Source organism: Acinonyx jubatus, chromosome E1, assembly GCF_027475565.1.
Source record: "Acinonyx jubatus isolate Ajub_Pintada_27869175 chromosome E1, VMU_Ajub_asm_v1.0, whole genome shotgun sequence".
NCBI lineage: Eukaryota > Metazoa > Chordata > Mammalia > Carnivora > Felidae > Acinonyx > Acinonyx jubatus.
The window spans coordinates 24,557,362-24,575,268 of record NC_069397.1 but is presented as its reverse complement, the minus strand read 5'-3'; the positions used below and the strand labels follow the sequence as shown (position 1 = coordinate 24,575,268).

The following is a 17,907-nucleotide window of genomic DNA, read 5'->3' as shown; positions in this document are numbered from 1 at the left end:
ATAATGAAAAAGAAAACCAAAGGGGCAGAAGGGATCACAATCCCAGACTTTAGCCTCTACTGCAAAGCTATAATCAAGACAGTATGGTATGGCACAAAAATAGATACATAGACCAATGGAATAGAATAGAGACCCCAGAATTGGACCCACAAATTTATGGCCAACTAATCTTTGACATAGCAGGAAAGAACATCCAATGGAAAAAAGTCTCTTTAGCAAATGGTGCTGGGAGAACTGGACAGCAACATGCAGAAGAATGAAACTAGACCACTTATTTACGCCATACACAAAAATAAACCCAAAATGGATGAAAGACCTAAATGTGAGACAGGAAACCATCAAAATCTTCGAGGAGAAAGCAGGCAACAACCTCTTTGACCTCAGCCGCAGCAGTTTCTTGCTCGACACATCTCCAAAGGCAAGGGAATTAAAAGCAAAAATGAGCTATTGGGACCTCATGAAGATAAAAAGCTTCTGCACTGCAAAGTAAACAATCAACAAAACTAAAAGGCAACCGATGGAATGGGAAAAGATATATGCAAATGACTTATCAGATAAAGGGTAATATCCAAAATCTATGAAGAACCCATCAAACTCCACACCCGAAAAACAAATAATCCGGTGAAGAAATGGGCAGAAGACATGAATAGACACTTTTCCAAAGAAGACATCCAGATGGCCAACAGACACATATGAAAAGATGCTCAATGTCACTTAATCATCAGGGAAATACAAATCAAAACCACAATAAGATACCACTTTACACCAGTCAGAGTGGCTAAAATTAACAACTCAGGAAACAACAGATGCTGGCGAGGATGTGGAGAAATGGGAACCATCTTACACTGTTGGTGGGAATGCAGACTGGTGCAGCCGTCTGGAAAACAGTGTGGAGGGTCCTCAAAAAATTAAAAATAGAACTACCCCATGACCCAGCAATAGCACTACTAGGAATTTATCCAAAAGATGCAGGAGTGCTGATTCACAGGGGTACATATACCCCAATGTTTATAGCAGCACTCTGAACAATAGCCAAATTATGGAAAGACCCTAAATGTCCATCAACTGATGAATGGATAAAGAAGATGTGGTTTATATTTACAATGGAATACTACTTGGCATTGAGAAAGAATGAAATCATGCCATTTGTAGCAACATGGGTGGAACTGGAAGGTATTATGCCAAGTGAAATAAGTCAGAGAAAGACAGATACCATATGTTTTGACTCATATGTGGATCTTGAGAAACTTAACAGAAGATTATGGAGGAAGGGAAAGGGAAAAAATTAGTTATAAACAGAGAGGGAGGGAGGCAAATCATAAGAGACTCTTAAATACAGAGAACAAACTGAGGATTGATGGGTTTGGGGGAGAGGGGAAAATGGGTGATGGTCATTAAGAAGGGCACTTGTTGGGATGAGCACTGGTTGTTGTATGTAAGCGATGAACCACAGGAATCTATCCCCAAAACCAAGAGCACACTTTTACACACTGTATGTTAGCCATTTGACAATAAATTATATTTAAAAATACATACATACATACATACATACATACATAAATTGGTTTGTAGATGTGGCGCATTCACAATCAAAATGCCAAAAAGCTTATTGTTGTCATTGTTTTTGTGGAACTGGACAAGCTGATTCTAAGTACATACAGAAGTGGAAAAGGCCAAATGTAACCAAGATAATGTAAAGAACGATGTTAGAGGACTTACATTACCAGATATTAGGACTTAGTATAAAACAGTAGTGTTAAGACGATGTGATACCTGCGTGAAGGTAGACAAATAGACCAGTGGAACACTATTGAGAGTTTTTAAACAGACCTACATGTATGTGATCACCTGACTTATACCAAAGAAGACTTTGCATTGCATATGGGAAGGGATGATCTTTTCAATAAATGGTGTACTGGGTCAATTGGTATCTCTGTGGGGAAAAATGCATTATTATTCTTCCTTCTTACCCATATATCAAGATTAATCCAAGTGGGATTATAAATCTAATTAAAGTTTGAAAAGTAAAAATAAAGCATCTAGAAAATAATTTGCAAGAATATTTTAATGCCTTTGAGGTGGCAAAGACTTCTTAGGACACAGAAAGCATTAACCACAAAGCAAAAGTTTCTAAGTTGGACTTCAGTAAAATTAAGAATTTTTTTAGGGGCACCTGGGTGGCTAAGTCGATTAAGTGTCTCCATTCGGCTCAGGTCATGAACTCACAGTTAGTTTGAGCCCGCATTGGGCTCTCTGCTGTCCACACAGAGCCTCCTTCAGATCCCGTGTTGTTGTCCGCCCCCTCCGCCCCCTGCGCTGCACCTACCCCACTCATGCTCACTCTGTCTCTGTCTCTCAAAACTAAATAAACAAATTATGTAAAGAGCCTAAATGTCCATCAACTGATGAATGGATAAAGAAATTGTGGTTTATATACACAATGGAGTACTATGTGGCAATGAGAAAGAATGAAATATGGCCCTTTGTAGCAATGTGGATGGAACTGGAGAGTGTTATGCTAAGTGAAATAAGCCATACAGAGAAAGACAGATACCATATGTGTTCACTCTTATGTGGATCCTGAGAAACTTAACAGTTTCCCTCCCATGGGGGAAGGAAAAAAAAAAAGAGGTTAGAGTGGGAGAAAGCCAAAGCATAAGAGACTCTTAAAAACTGAGAACAAACTGAGGGTTGATGGGGGGTGGGAGGGAGGGGAGGGTGGGTGATGGGTATTGAGGAGGGCACCTGTTGGGATGAGCACTGGGTATTGTATGGAAACCAATTTGACAATAAATTTCATATATTAAAAAAAATAAAAATAAAATATCTACAAAAAAACCCAAAACAAAACAAAAAACTAAATAAACAAGTCATTTTTTTTTTTTTTTAGTGAGGAGCTACCATTAAAAAGTGAAAAGATAAGTTATGCAGTGGGAGAAGATGTTTGTGAAACCTGCATCTGACAAGACTTGTATCTAGGGCATACAAAGAATAAAAATCAATGAGAAAAAGGCAAAACTTCAATATAAAAATGTGAAAAAAAATCCTGAAGAGATGCTTCACAAAACAGAATGTCCCAGTAGTTAATAAATGAAAAGGAGCTCCTTAGTCATCATGGACATACATATTAAAACCACATGTGAAATTCAGTAGACATACCCCAGAATGGTTAGTTTGTAAGTGATATGAAGTATTGGTGAGGATAACAAGCACCTGGAACTCTCATATATTGCTAATAGGATGTAATTTGTACAATTTGTAATAATTATAAATTATTACAAACACATTGGAAATTGTTTGGCAGTATTTATAAAAGTTGAACATATATTTACCTGGTGACCCGTAAAGTCTACTCATATGTAAAACCTACAGAAACTGGTGTTATCTGGGCACCAAAAGACCTACAAGTAAGTTCTTAAAATCACTATTTGTTGTAGCCCAAAAAACCCCAGAAAATGACCCAAATACTTATTAATAAATAAATACATAGGAAGTAAATTGTGGCATGTGCATACAGTGGTATACTTTAAAGCACTGGAAAATAAGTCTAATATTGCTACACCCAACAACATGGATGAATCTTACATAAACTTGAGCTGAAAACACTAAACCAAAAAGTTCAAAAGCATGCAAAACCTATTCTATGGTGATAGTATTCGGGATAGTGGATACATCAGAGAGGTGCAGTGGTGTCTGGGAAGGAACCCAAAGTGGGCTTTGGGTGAGATAGCAGTTGTTTTTTTACTGGGTTTCATAGATATTACTTTGTGAAAAGTCATTGAACTGTACACTTAAGATTTGTTCACTTGTAAGCATGTGTATTTCCATTTTCTATAAGTTTGCTTAGAAAAATAGGTTTCAAAAGCTCAAATATCTGTCAATATGAGAATGGATAAAACAGTGGTGTGTTCAAACAATGGAATACTACTTAGTAATGACAATGAACTACTTACTCCTAAATAGATAAATCTCAAAAACCCAATTTGTGGATTTTGTTGTTACGTAAATGTCACCTCAAAAGGTAAAACTGTAAACAGATCTTGAACTCTCTGGTTAATGTTAGCCATGCTGATGTATTTATAAAGAGCTGTACTACTGTCTGTAATTTACTTTGAAATGCATCCATAAATTAAGGATGGATGAATTAATGGATAGATGCAAGTATAATAAAACGTTAATGTTAGAATCTAGATAATGGTTATGACATGTTCAGTGTTAAATTCTTTAAACTTTTCTGTGTTTTTGAAATTTTTCATGAGAAAATATTGAAAAATTACATCTGTTGATGATATTTAGAGAAGCCACATAGAGGAAATGAGCCCTAAAAAGCATATTTTTAAAAAGCTTATTTAGCATTAGTGGCAATAATTTTTCTCTTTGAACTGATTAAACTGAAATGCTACCCATATTTTTTGTCTCCTATATCCTCTGCATCTCCCCTCGCCTTTCTCCTTGAGTGCCATGATTTGCTCTTCAGATTTCAGGAAAGAAAATAATATTCCCTGTGTGAGATATCTTAAAATACATAGTATTAATGAAATGTTCTGGTAAATAGTTTTTTTCTTCTGTCTCTGTCTCTATCTCCGTTTTCCTCCCTCCCTTCCTTTCTTTCCTGTGTCACACAGAGATTTAGAAGTTGGCCTCTATTGAAATAGTTTGTTTAGAAAACAAACAAACAGCTCAAGTTTAAAGTTCAAACATTGATAATTCATCAGTTGAAAGCTATTGCTAATTCAGATTCCCATCTACAAAATGGAACTCATGCAGAGCATGTGAAATTTTATACAGTCCAGTCATTGGCACCAGTGAAGTTTGATTTACCACTTTTTTCTCTAGGTATGTCACATAGTTCTGGGGTTAAGACCAGCTACTCCTGAAGAAGAAGGACAAATTATTAGGTAAGTTTATAGTTTCAATCAGTGTACTTTTCATTATATAGTTGAAATTTCCAACACTTGAAATATATTGTTATTAAGTAACATGTCCCATTTTAATATAATCATTATAGTGACACCTTCTTTCTCCAAATTAGTTTCATATTGAAATATTTTTGTTAAAATAATTTCCTAACCAAGGGATTGGATTAATTTAGAAATCATATTCTCTTTAGCTTTAAAATTGCACCAAGTACTGAATTTAATTTTTTGAAATAAGAAAGACATCTTAGGGACACCTGGGTGGCTCAGACGTTAAGCGTCCTTTTGGTTTCAGCTCAGGTCATGATCTCACGGTTCATGAGATTGAGCCCCATGTCGGGCTCTGTGGTGATAGTCCTGAGCCTGCCTGGGATTCTCTCCCTCTCTCTTTCTCTGCCCCTCCTCTGCTCACATGTGCATGCTGTCTCTCCCAAAATAAAAAACTTTAAAAAAAAAGATATTTTATAAGATGAAAGGTTGCAATTTTTCCTTACTACAAAATAGTTCATGTTTATTGTAAAAAGGTTTTTATAAAGTAAAGCTAAATAAAAAGAAGCAAAAAAAAGCCCATCATCTCTGTATTTATAGGTAATTGCTGTTGACATTTTTTCAACTGTATTGAGGTGTAATTGATATCTAAAATTGTAAAATATTTAAAGTGTACAATTTGATTTGATATGGGCACAGATTATGAAAGGATTCCAACCATCAAGTTAACATATCCATCACTATTCCCTCACATATTTCCTTTTTTTAAATTTATTGTTTTAATTTACATCCAAGTTAGCATATAGTACAACAGTTATTTCAGGAGTAGATTCCTTAATGCCCCTTAACCATTTAACTCCCCCCCCGCCCACAATCCCTCCAGTAACCTTCTGTTTGTTCTCCATTTTTAAGAGTCTCTTATGTTTGTCCCCCTCCCTGTTTTTATATTATTTTTACTTCCCTTCCCTTATGTTCACCTGTTTTGTATCTTAAAGTCCTCATATGAGTGAAGTCATATGATCTTTGCCTTTCTCTAATTTTGCCAATTCCATCCACATAATTGCAAATGGCAAGATTTCATTCTTTTTGATTACCAAGTAATACTCCATTGTATATATATACCACACCTTTATCCATTCATCCATCGATGGACATTTGGGCTCTTTCCATACTTTGGCTATTGTTGATAGTGCTGCTATAAACATTGGGGTGTATGTGCCCCTTCGAAACAGCATATCTGTATCCCTTGGATAAATACCTAGTAGTGCAATTTCTGGGTCGTAGGGTAGTGCTATTTTTAATTTTTGGAGGGATCTCCATACTGTTTTCCAGAGTGGCTACACCAGTTTGCACTCCCACCAGCAGTGCAAAAGAGATCCTCTTTCTCCGCATCCTTGCCAACATCTGTTGTTGCCTGAGTTGTTAATGTTAGCCATTCTGACAGGTGTCAGGTGGTATCTCATTGTGGTTTTGATTTGTATTTCCCTGATGATGAGTGATGTTGAGCATTTTTTCATTTGTTGGTATGCCATGTGGATGTCTTCTTTAGAGAAGTGCCTATGTATGTCTTTTGCCCATTTCTTCACTGGATTATTTGTTTTTTGGGTGTTGAGTTTGATAAGTTCTTTATAGATTTTGGATCCTTTTTTTTTTTTAATTGTAAGAATATTTAAGGTCAACTCTCTTAGCAAATTTCAGTTATACACTACAGTGTTATCAACTGTAGTCACCATATTATACATCACATCTTCAAACTTTATCTTATAAAAGTTTGTACCCTTTTATCAGCCTGTCTGTATTCTCCCAACCTCCAGCAACTGCTTCTACTCTGTTTCTGAATTCAACTCTTTTTTTTTTTTAAGATTCTGCATATAAGTGATATACCATGCAATATTTGTCTGTCTTTGCCTGCCTTATTTCACTTAGTGTAATGCCTTCCAGACTCATGCATTTTGTTGTAAATGACAGGATTTCCTCTTAAGACTGGATAATATTCCATCATATACATATATATATGTATGTGTATATATATACACCACATTTTGTTTCTATCATATATATATATATACACACACACACACACACCACATTTTGTTTATCCATTCATTCATTATTGTACACATAGGTTGTTAGCACACCTTGGCTTTTGTGAATAATGCTGCAATGAATATGGAAGTAAAGCTATCATCTTCAAGATCATGATTTTGTTTCCTTTGGTTTTATACCCAGAAGTAGGATTGCTGGATCATATGGTAGTTCTTTTTTTGATTTCATGTGAAACCTAGTTTTTATAGTGACTATTCCAGTTTATATTCCCATCAACAGTGTATAAGGATTCTTTTTTTCTCCACATCTGTGAATGGATATTCTCTCTGGTCTTTTTGATAATAGCCATCCTAACAGGCATGCAGTAGTACCTCATTGTGGTTTTGAGTTGTAGTTCCCTGATAATTAGTGGTGTTGAGTACCTTTTCATGTAGCTTTTGGCCATTTGTATGTCTTTTTTAGAAAAACATCTATTCAGGTTCTTTCCCATTTTAAATTGGATTATTATTATCTTTTTACTATTAAGTGGTAATGAATTTCATATATATATGTGTGTGTGTGTGTATATATATATATATATATTTTTTTTTTTTTTTTTTTTTTTGGATATAAGCCCTTATTGGATCTGTGGTTTGCAAATATTTCCTTCCACTGCATAGATTGCCTTTTCATTTTGTTAATGGTTGCACTATTGACACTTTTATATTCATATACCCACATGTGTATGCCTCTGATGGGATTTGTAAATGTTTTTTTAAAAATGAGAATATTTCGTGATGCCTGCGTGGCTCGGTCAGTTAAGTGTCTGACTTCAGTTCAGGTCATGATCTCAGGTCATTTGTGAGTTCAAGCCCCATGTCAGGCTCTGTGCTGATACCTCAGAGCCTGGAGCCTCCTTTGGATTCTGTGTCTTCCTCTCTCTGCCTCTAGCCCACTCACACTCTGTCTCTCTGTCTCTCAAAAGTAAATAAACATTTAAAAGAAAGAAAGGGGGACACCTGGGTGGCTCAGTCAGTTGATCGTCCAACTTTGGCCCAGGTCATGATCTCTCAGTTCGTGGGTTCGAGCCCTGCATTGGGCTCTGTGCTGATGGCTCAGAGCCTGGAGCCTGCTTTGGATTCTGTGTCTCCCTCTCTCTCTGCTCACACTCTCTCTCTTCTTCAAAAATAAACATTAAAAAAAATTTTTTTTAATGAAAGAAGGAAGGATATTTCAAAACACTCTTTTATTTTTGGCCTCCATTTTCACTGCAGATTACATCAAATGGCACTTTTACATATCAATAAAAGCCTTTTATAATTTAAATGACTGGCTAGTAGGCCCCATTCATCCCCTATTTTTTAATCTCTATTTTTCTTTAATATAATTTAGTAATTTAGTAATAAATTCTGTATGCCTTTGGTTAGGTATTTATTTAGGCAGTATTACTTGAGGTGAAATATCTAGGTTAATAGGCCTGCACATTTTTATGGCTATAATTCAATTTTTAATATATCAAGTATCTTTCATTGCTTTAGTGTTACTACTTTTGTGTAGGAAGTTTCAGAAACAAGACTGAATCACTATTAAACTTGGCTTTTAGAATAAATTCAATATATAGTTTGTCACTTATCTTGAAACTAGTGTGTATGCAAATTTTTCACTAGTTTCTTCTGGTGTATGACTGCTTGATAAGAGAGTATACTGAATAGAGTTGTTTGGAATATCTGAGGACCGGAAAGATTATGTAGTTAACATTTAAAGAGAAATGCCAATTGAGATTCAGATTAATTTAAGTAGCAAATATATTTTCCATCTTTGTAAAATAGATTCTTTTAGGGGCACTTGGGTGGCTCAGTCACTTAAGTGTCTGACTCTTGATTTCAGCTCAGGTGATGACCTCAGAGTTCATGGGTTTGAGTCCTGCATCGGGCTCTGTGCTGAGAGCATGGAGCCTGCTTCAGATTTTCTCTCTCCCCACCTCTCTCTGCCCATCCCCTGCTCGCTCTCTCTCTTAAAATAAATGAACTTAACAAAAACTGGATTCTTTTAAAAAATGGTTTTTTTTTTTTTAATTTTTTTTTAACGTTTATTTATTTTTGAGACAGAGAGAGACAGAGCATGAACGGGGGAGGGGCAGAGAGAGGGAGACACAGAATCGGAAACAGGCTCCAGGCTCTGAGCCACCAGCCTAGATCCCGATGCGGGGCTTGAACTCACGGACCGCGAGATCGTGACCTGAGCTGAAGTCGGACGCTTAACCGACTGAGCCACCCAGGCGCCCCCCAAAAATGGTTATTTTTTTTAAAGAATTTTTAGCTGTATCCATTTTGAAAATGTTTTCATAAAAACTCTAGTTTCATGTAGTCATTTTAATTTTCATGCTCAGAAAACTCATTCTTATTTACTCATCTTGTATTCAGATGTTGACAGTGTTGTCTTGATTTTTTCTGATTTTTAACTGTCATAAAATAAAATTTTAAAGTACATTGAAGTGTACAAATGAGATATGGTAAAGAAATACTGAAAGGCTTTTATGTAGGTGCAGTAGCTTTTTCTTACAGTATTGTAATCTAATTTCATCACATGCTAATATCTTCTGAAGTCAGTATGACTTAGTATACATATTAAGAATGCTATCTAGATAAGCACCAGGTGATGTATGGAATTGTTGAATCAGTATATTGTACACCTGAAAGTAAAATAACATTGTATGTTAGCTAACTGGAATTAAAATAAAAACTTAAAAAAATGCTGTATAACCTGTATATACATTTCTTGGCTTAATTATTTTGCAAATGCTTATAGCATCCCTATTTTAAAATATAATACTGGTAAAATCTCATGTTTTTATAGAACTTTGTTCTTTACACAGTAGTTCCATTTGCATTATTTCATCTATTCCCTAGAATAACTGCTTTAACTTGTTGGGATGAGCACTGGGTGTTATACAGAAACCATTTTAACAATAAATTATATTAAAAAAAAGAATAACTGCTTTAAATTAGTATCACCATCCCATTTTATAGAAGAGGAAACTGAGAACACAAAAGTTGAGGAACTTATTGCCAAAAATTGCATGGAAGTGGCAGGATCAAGTCAATGACTTTTTTCATTGAAAACACAAATAATCTGCCTCTGTATTCCTTATTTTTACTAAATCTGAATTTTAAATTCTAGATTCCAAAGTGGTTCATTTCATTTTTGACTTTTGAGTTTTGTGTTATTTTGACTGCATTTTTACTCCTAGAAATTCATTTGAATTTGTCGGATGATTTTTAAAGTATGAATCGGGTTGGTATATATGCAATGAGATGAAAGAAATATTTCTCTCTAACTTAAAGAATCAGTAATTTATATCAAAATTAGTATTTCTGCAATGGCTGAGTGAAGATGTCAGCAAATCCTCCCTGAAAAGCAACTGGACAAAATAGAACATTGTACAAAATTGTCAGCCAGCTATTTTAGGACTTTGGAAATGGACCAAAGCTATTCGACAATTGGGAAGCATTTATTCAAGAAAAACCACTAAACCTTGGTAAGGATAATGGGAATCTGTGGTAATTTTACTTGGGGCTGTTCCCATTCCTTCCTACCCAACATGATAGTTTTACCAAGGCAGAGATGACAAGGTTGACTTAATTTGGAATAGGACAGGCATGAATGCCTGCCCAAGAAAATTGTGCATATACACAATATTTATATTTGTGTGTGTGTATATATATAAATAAGTAATTTATATATATATATATATATATTGTCATATATATTTATATGACAATCATGTTGGCAAACAATCAGGGAACATCATTAGCTTGGGGTTGAGATACTGATTAAGGAAAACGCCAGACTGACAGGCCAGTCAAAATTTTAACCAAGAGATCCAGGGAACAAGATGACCGTAATGAGTATTGATATATTTCACCATATCACAAATGATCTGGAAGCCTGCTCATATACAAGGTTAGGCCCAAGCTCAGCAGAAACCAAGGAGGACCGTAGCTATCTATTCATTCCTGATTGAATGTGAGAGCTTGCACATGCAAAAAGTAAAAACCAAGGAAGTTCGTTATCTGCCTGAACTTCGCATCATTTTTCAAACTGCGAACTCTTCCATCAAGAAAAAGTGTAAGTATTACTGGCTCGAGATGTTTCAGCATAGCCCCTCACCAGTTATTGTCTGATCAGTAAATTATGCTGTTCCCAAGGAAGCCAAACTTAAATGTAAAAAATAAGAAAACTGAGCTGCCTCAAACTGCAGGGGAAACAGACTCTAGAATTAGTCCAGGAAGTCACAAGGCAAAACACACAGGTGGTATCAGAATCCAGAGTTGGTGAAACATATTATCAAATATGTCCAGTTCTCAATAACAGAAGATCATGAAACATACAAAAAATAGAAAACGTGACCCATATACCGTGGTGGTGGTGGTGGTGGTGGTGACAACACTAGATAATAGAAACTGTCACTGAAGTAGCCTCAGATGTTTGACTTAGGACACAAAGATTTCACAGCAGTTGTTATAAATGTTTTCAGTGCTAAAGGAAGCTTTGTTTAAAGATTTAAAGGAAAATATAATGACAATAACTAGTCAAATATAAAATATCAATAAGGAGATAAAAATTTTAAAAGTGAACTCAATGGAAATCCTGGAGTTGAAAATTACAATAAATGAAATGAAAATTCGCTACAGGGACTCAGCAACCGATTAGAGTTGCAGAGAAATAATCAGCAAAATAGAATATAGATCAATAGAGATTTTCCAGTATGAAGAACAGAGAGAATAAATAAAAATGAACAGAACCTGAGGTGTGTGAAACACCAGAGACAGGTATACCAATACACACATAATGGAAGTCCCAAAAGGAGGAAAGGAGCAGAAAAAAATATTTGACAAAATAATGGCTGGATCTTCTAAAAGTATTGAAAGTCACTAATCCAAGAAGCCCAACAAACTGCAAGCAGGTTAAAAGCAGATCCACATCTAAACATATCACAGTCAAACTGTTCAAAGTTACAATGAGAAGATCTTAAAAGCAGGAAGAGAAAAATGACTCCTTCTGTAGAAGGCAATAAGATTAATGGCTGACCTTTTTTTTTTTTTTCTTTTAGAAATGATAGGGGTCGGTAGGCAGTGTGATGACATTCAGAGTGTTGAAGGGGGAAAACTGTTAACCCAGAATTCTTTATCCAGCAGAATTATCCTTCAGAAATTAAGGTAATTTGAAAACAGTCCATACAAACACTATTGCTAGTTAACATGTCTTAAATACTGAAGGAATAAAATACTTAAAATATTGAAGTAACTTCTTCATGCTAAAACAAAGTGACCCCAGACAATAATTTGAATTACATAAAGACATATAGAGCACCAGTAAACATAATGATATACCAATACATTTCTGTTTCACCTTTTGACTGACTTAAAATACAAAATCATAAGACAATAATTTGAAAGCTATGTTGTTCTTACATGATAAAAAGACGTCATATGCATGACAATACAACCAAGAGAATGGGAACTAGAGCTGTATTTGAACAGCATCTATATTTTACTGAAATTAGTATTAATCTGAAGTAGCATGTGTTAAGCTTTATTTTGTAACTCTAAAGCAGCCATAGAATATAATCCCAAATATAGTTTCTTTAAAAAGATAATTAAAATGATATGCTATCTAATATAGAACAATCTAATACAAAAGAAGGAAGTAAAGGAGGAATAGAAAATCAAAAATACTTGAGATAACTAGAAAACAAGTAACAAAATGGTAGGCACAAATCCATATCAATAATTACTTTAAGTATAAATGGATTAAACAATTATCAACAGCTAGACTGATTTTTTTTAATCCAAATACTTGAGATTCAAAGACGCAAATAGATTCAAAGTAAAATGCTGAAATAAATATAACCATGCATATTTAGGAAAAAATGGCTTTTAGACAAAGAATTGTTACTACACAGACATTTTATAATGGTAAGTTGCAGTTCTTCAGGAAAATATAAAGTTGTAAATGTATATGCACCCAGCAGCAGAACACTCCACCCAACAACAGCAGGGTACATATTGTCTAGGACAGACTATATGTTAAGTACACGTGATATTGTCTAGGACAGACTATATGTTAAGCCATGGATTATTACACTGTGGCCCATTGGCTAACTTTGGTCCACTACCTGATTTTATACAGCCTACAAGCTAGAAATGTTTTTTTACACTCTTTTTATATATCAAGAACCATAAAGCCTGGTTTTGAGAGAAGTTAAAATCTAAAGATAGGTCAATTGAAGCTATTGAGACTGAGTAGTAGAAAGACAAAAGAACTAAGGGAAATGAACAGAGTTTAGTGGACCTGTTGAAATAGCAGCAACCGTACCATCATACACATAGGAATCCCAGAAGGAGAAGAGAAAAAGTGGCAGAATACTTGAAGAAATAATGGGTCCAAACTCCCCACACTTGATAAATGATAGGAACCTAAATATTAGAAAAGCTCATCGAGCTCCAAGAAGGATAACACTGTAAGTGATTTACACCAAGACTCATTTTAATCAGATGATCAGAAGCCAGAGACAGAGAAAAATTTTAAAGTAGCAAGAGAAAAGCTATCCACTACATGCAGTAGATCTTCAATAAGATTAACAGTAGGTTTCTCATCAGAAATCTTGGAGTCCAGGAGTGAGCAGAATGGTACTTTTATTCTGTATCTAGGAAAAATATTTTTTTCAAAAGTGATTTGGATTTTAAGTTGAATTCTTACGTGTCACAATAAAAACCATGAGCAACCAAAGAAAAAATAGATAAATCTGACCATCAAAATTTATTTATTTTTATTTTTTTAATTTAAGTTTATTTTGAGAGAGAAGGATTGTGCACACGTGAGCAAGGGGGAGGGGCAGAGAGAGAGGACAGAGAGAGAATCCCAAACAGGCTCTACACTGTCAGTGCAGAGCCCATTGAGGGGCTCAAACTCAGGAACTGTGGGATCATGACCTGAGCTGAAATCAAGAGTGGGACGCTTAACCAACTGAGCCACTCAAGTGCCCCTGACCATCAAAATTTTAAACTGTTTATCGGGGCGTCTGGGTGTCTCAGTCAGTTAAGCATCTGACTTCAACTCAGGTCATGATCTCATGGTTCGTGAGTTCATGACCCATGTCAGGCTCTGTGCTGACAGCTCAGAGCCTGGAGACTGCTTCAGATTCTGTATCTCCCTTTCTCTCTCTCTCTCTCTCCCTCCCCTGCTTTCTCTCTGTCTCTCTCTCTCTCAAAAATAAGTAAGTATTAAAAAAAAATTTTTTAACTTATGTTTATCAAAGGACATTGTCAAGAAAGTGACAAAACAACCTACAAAATGGAGATAATATTTGTAAATCACAGATCTGCCAGGGGTCAACTAACCAACAAAATGGAGATAATATTTGTAAATCACAGATCTGCCAGGGGTCAACTAACCAGGGGTCAACTAACTAACTCCTACAGCTCACTAACAAAAAGAAAACTCAATTAAAAACTGGGTAAAGGACTTGAATACACATTTCTCCAGAGATGACCTACAAATGGTCATCGAGCACGTAAAAAGATACTCAAAATCATTAGTCATTAAGGAAATGCAACTCAAAAACCACAATGATTCTGCTTTGCACTTACTAGGATGTTTATAATTAAAAAAATGGAAAATAATTTTGTAAGGATGTGGAGAAATTGGGACTGATATATCACTGGTGGAAATATAAAATGGTATAGCTGCTGTGTGGAAAAGTTGGTAGTTCCTCAACATGGAATCCCATGTAACCTGGCAATTCCACTTCTAGGTATATACCCCAAACGATTGAAAACAGGGACTCAAACACTTGTAAACAAATGTTCATAGCAACACTATATACAATAAGTAGTAAGTGGAAACAGCCCAAGTAGCCATCAGTGGATGAATAGGTAAACACAATGTGGTATATGCATACTGTGGAATATTATTCAGCCGTAAAAAGGAACAATGTATTCCTACGTGCAGCAACATGGATGAACCTCACAAATGAAAAAAGCCAGATATAAGAGGTCACATATTGTATGATTCTATTTATATGAAATATCCAGAATAGGTAAATGAATAGATAAAGAGAACAGAGTGGTGATTGTCAAGGGCTGGGGGAAGGGAATAATAGGAAATAACTGCCTAATGTATCACTACTCAGTTGGGATGTATGAAAACGTTTTGGAGAAATACACATAACATAAAAGTGACCATTTAAAGCATACCAGTCCACTGGCATTAGTACATTCAAAATAGGCAACCAACACCTTATGTTATGAATTTCTCCTCTGTAAAAGTTTTTTTTAAATCACCATGTGTTACCACTTCATACCCACTTGAACGTTTGATAGAAAAGACAGGCAATAACAAGTGTTACCAAGAATGTGGAAAAACTAGAACCATTGTACCTTACTGATGGGAATGTTAAATGGTGCAGCCACTTTGGAGAATAGATTGCCAGTTTCAGATTATCAGATGTTAGGTAGATAAACAAAATGTGTATACAGACCTTTGGAATGATTTTAAGTAATATTTGGAATGGAATTAAAAGACACAAACCAATGATATCTGCTGCAACATAGATGAACCTCAAAAACATTATGGTAAGGAAAAGAGGCCAGGTATAAAAGACCATGTGTTGTATTATTCCATGTATATGAAATGTTCAGAAAAGGGCAAATTGTAAGAGATAGAAAATAGACTGGTAGTTTCCTGGCTGAGGGTGGTAATGTAACTTGACTAAATGTGGGTACAGGATAGCTTTGGGGGGTAATTGAAATATTCTAGAATTGGATTCTGGTGATGGTTGCACATGTTTATAAATTTACCAAAATCATTGAGCTGTACGCTGAATTCAGGTAAATTTTGTGTTATGTAAGTTAGTCCTCAGTAAAGCTGTTTTTAAAACATCAGTGTGAAGCCTGATAGTGGTATTTAGGACTCCTAAATTTGGCTTACCAGTGTTTCACTAATTTAAACTATGGCAGTCCCCCAAGTATATGTGTCATGTTTTTCCTTTGTAAAAATTTCTAATGATAATTTGTGGATGTGTGGTCATCTGTTTCATACTATTTGATATACTGAATGTCTTTTGTATGTACAGAGGATGGTTAGAACGAGAGAGCAGGTATGGTCTGCAACCAGGACACAATTGGTTTATCATCTCCATGCAGTGGTGGCAGCAGTGGAAAGAATATGTCAAATATGTGAGTATGACCCCCCTATGTAATATTTCATAGGATTTTCAACTCTATCAGACTTTGGTGGCTCCTGGCCAGTAATAAAATCCTTCTACATAGATGAGGATTTGATGGGGAAAGAAATGAGTACCTGTGTGATATATTTGCTATAGACCAAGCTCTGTGCTTGTACTGCCACATAAATTTCCTGCCTTGAAACAACTCTGTGAGGAAGGTGATAATGGACGCATGGGTGTATGTATATGCATTTTACATATCTCATTTAATGCTCACAGTATCCCTGGGAGAAAAGTGGTATTATATTCATTTTACCTGTGATGTACCTAAGGCTGAAATTAAAGGTGACCTAAATATCTTGCTTACTGGGATCAAACCTAAGGTCTGACTTTTAAGCCAGTGGTATCTCAACCACATCACTTACCTTATCCTTCATTTGTTCACCTTTTTCATCAAAATGTTGAAGACCCTTGGGTAAGAAGTGTTGATTTTTCTGTTCAAGAAAGTTAATTTCAGGACTAACATTAGATTCAGTTTCTAAATGATAATCTGCCATTGTTCCAAATAGTTAAAAGAGGAATTCTCAGTGAAAATTCTAGAGTCTTTATGTATGTATGTGTGTATTTTGATTGTTTATTTTGAGAGAGATCACACGCGAGTGAGGGAGAGGCGGAGAGAGAGGGAGAGAGAATCCCAAGCAGGCTCCATACTGTCAGTGGACTCAATCTCATGAACTATGAGATCATGACCTGAGCCAAAGTCAAGAGTTAGATGCTTAACTGACAGAGCCACCCAGGCACCCCTAGAGTCTTATGTAAAACAAAGAATGGATTTTTCTTCAGTATGAAAAGACTCAGAGTAATGCTAGGAATCATATTTCTCCCATTTTTGGAGAGCCAGTTGATATATAGATTCATTGTTAGTTACCAAATGGTCACCAACCAAATGATCACTAACCTGATAGTTTGATTCATATTTTTTCCTGTATGTCCTTTTGTGTCATTGCTTATTTATCAGAATATTAGTAGATGTTCACATTATTTACTTCATTATTCTAACTGGTTCTTTTTCCATTTTGCAGAGTTTAATATTGTGTTTTCACATATAAAATATGTTATTTGGAAAAAATAGACTGATGTTGTTAAAGGAGAAGTAGGCAAATGACTTCAAACTTTGTAGGTAGATAATGATGGTGATTGTAGGTAGAAAATTAAAACATTGGGGTAAAGCATCAAGTCTTTTTTGAAATGCTTTTTGTTCTTTATATTCTTAAATTGGCCTTAGAATTAATGGTTATTAAAGTCTTACTGGCTACAGACTCAAAGAAAATCCTCATTTTGTGTTTTGAAGTGTTATTTTTATTTCCTGTAGGAACATGGTAGAGGTCTTGTTCTTAGCAGCACATCTCTCATAAATAGACAGAAGTGCAGTGTTGAGAACACAAACCTGATTTGCTCTTGCTTCCCATAACCCTTCTGTGCATGAAAAGAATTAGTGGAGGGTAGTAAGGGAGAGATATAGAGGTGGAAATCTACACTTAAGTATCATATTCTCTCTACTGTGGCATTCTGTATTGTTGTCTAGTATGTCTGTCAAATGCAGACTTAAAGTTTACTTTAAAATGAAACTGGTTAACTGTTGTGAGAAAGGTATCAATTTATGTGTAGGGAAAAGTAGCAGAGACTTAAGGCAACTTACTTAATAAGGGGGAAAAATGTAAATTGAGTAAGAGGAGTCTTTTCTGAAGA

General features: G+C 35.4%; 1 protein-coding gene across 2 annotated transcripts in view; it reads left to right on the top strand.

Moving 5' to 3' along the window:
* The window catches only part of USP32 (ubiquitin specific peptidase 32), a 238,615-nt gene that overhangs the window by 157,823 nt on the left and 62,885 nt on the right, over positions 1-17,907 (top strand). For both annotated transcript variants that reach the window (XM_027034284.2, XM_027034285.2), the window contains exons 11-12: positions 4,837-4,898; positions 16,066-16,168. In XM_027034284.2, coding sequence (XP_026890085.1) covers positions 4,837-4,898; positions 16,066-16,168 — 165 coding nt within the window. The remainder of the gene's footprint in view (positions 1-4,836; positions 4,899-16,065; positions 16,169-17,907) is intronic.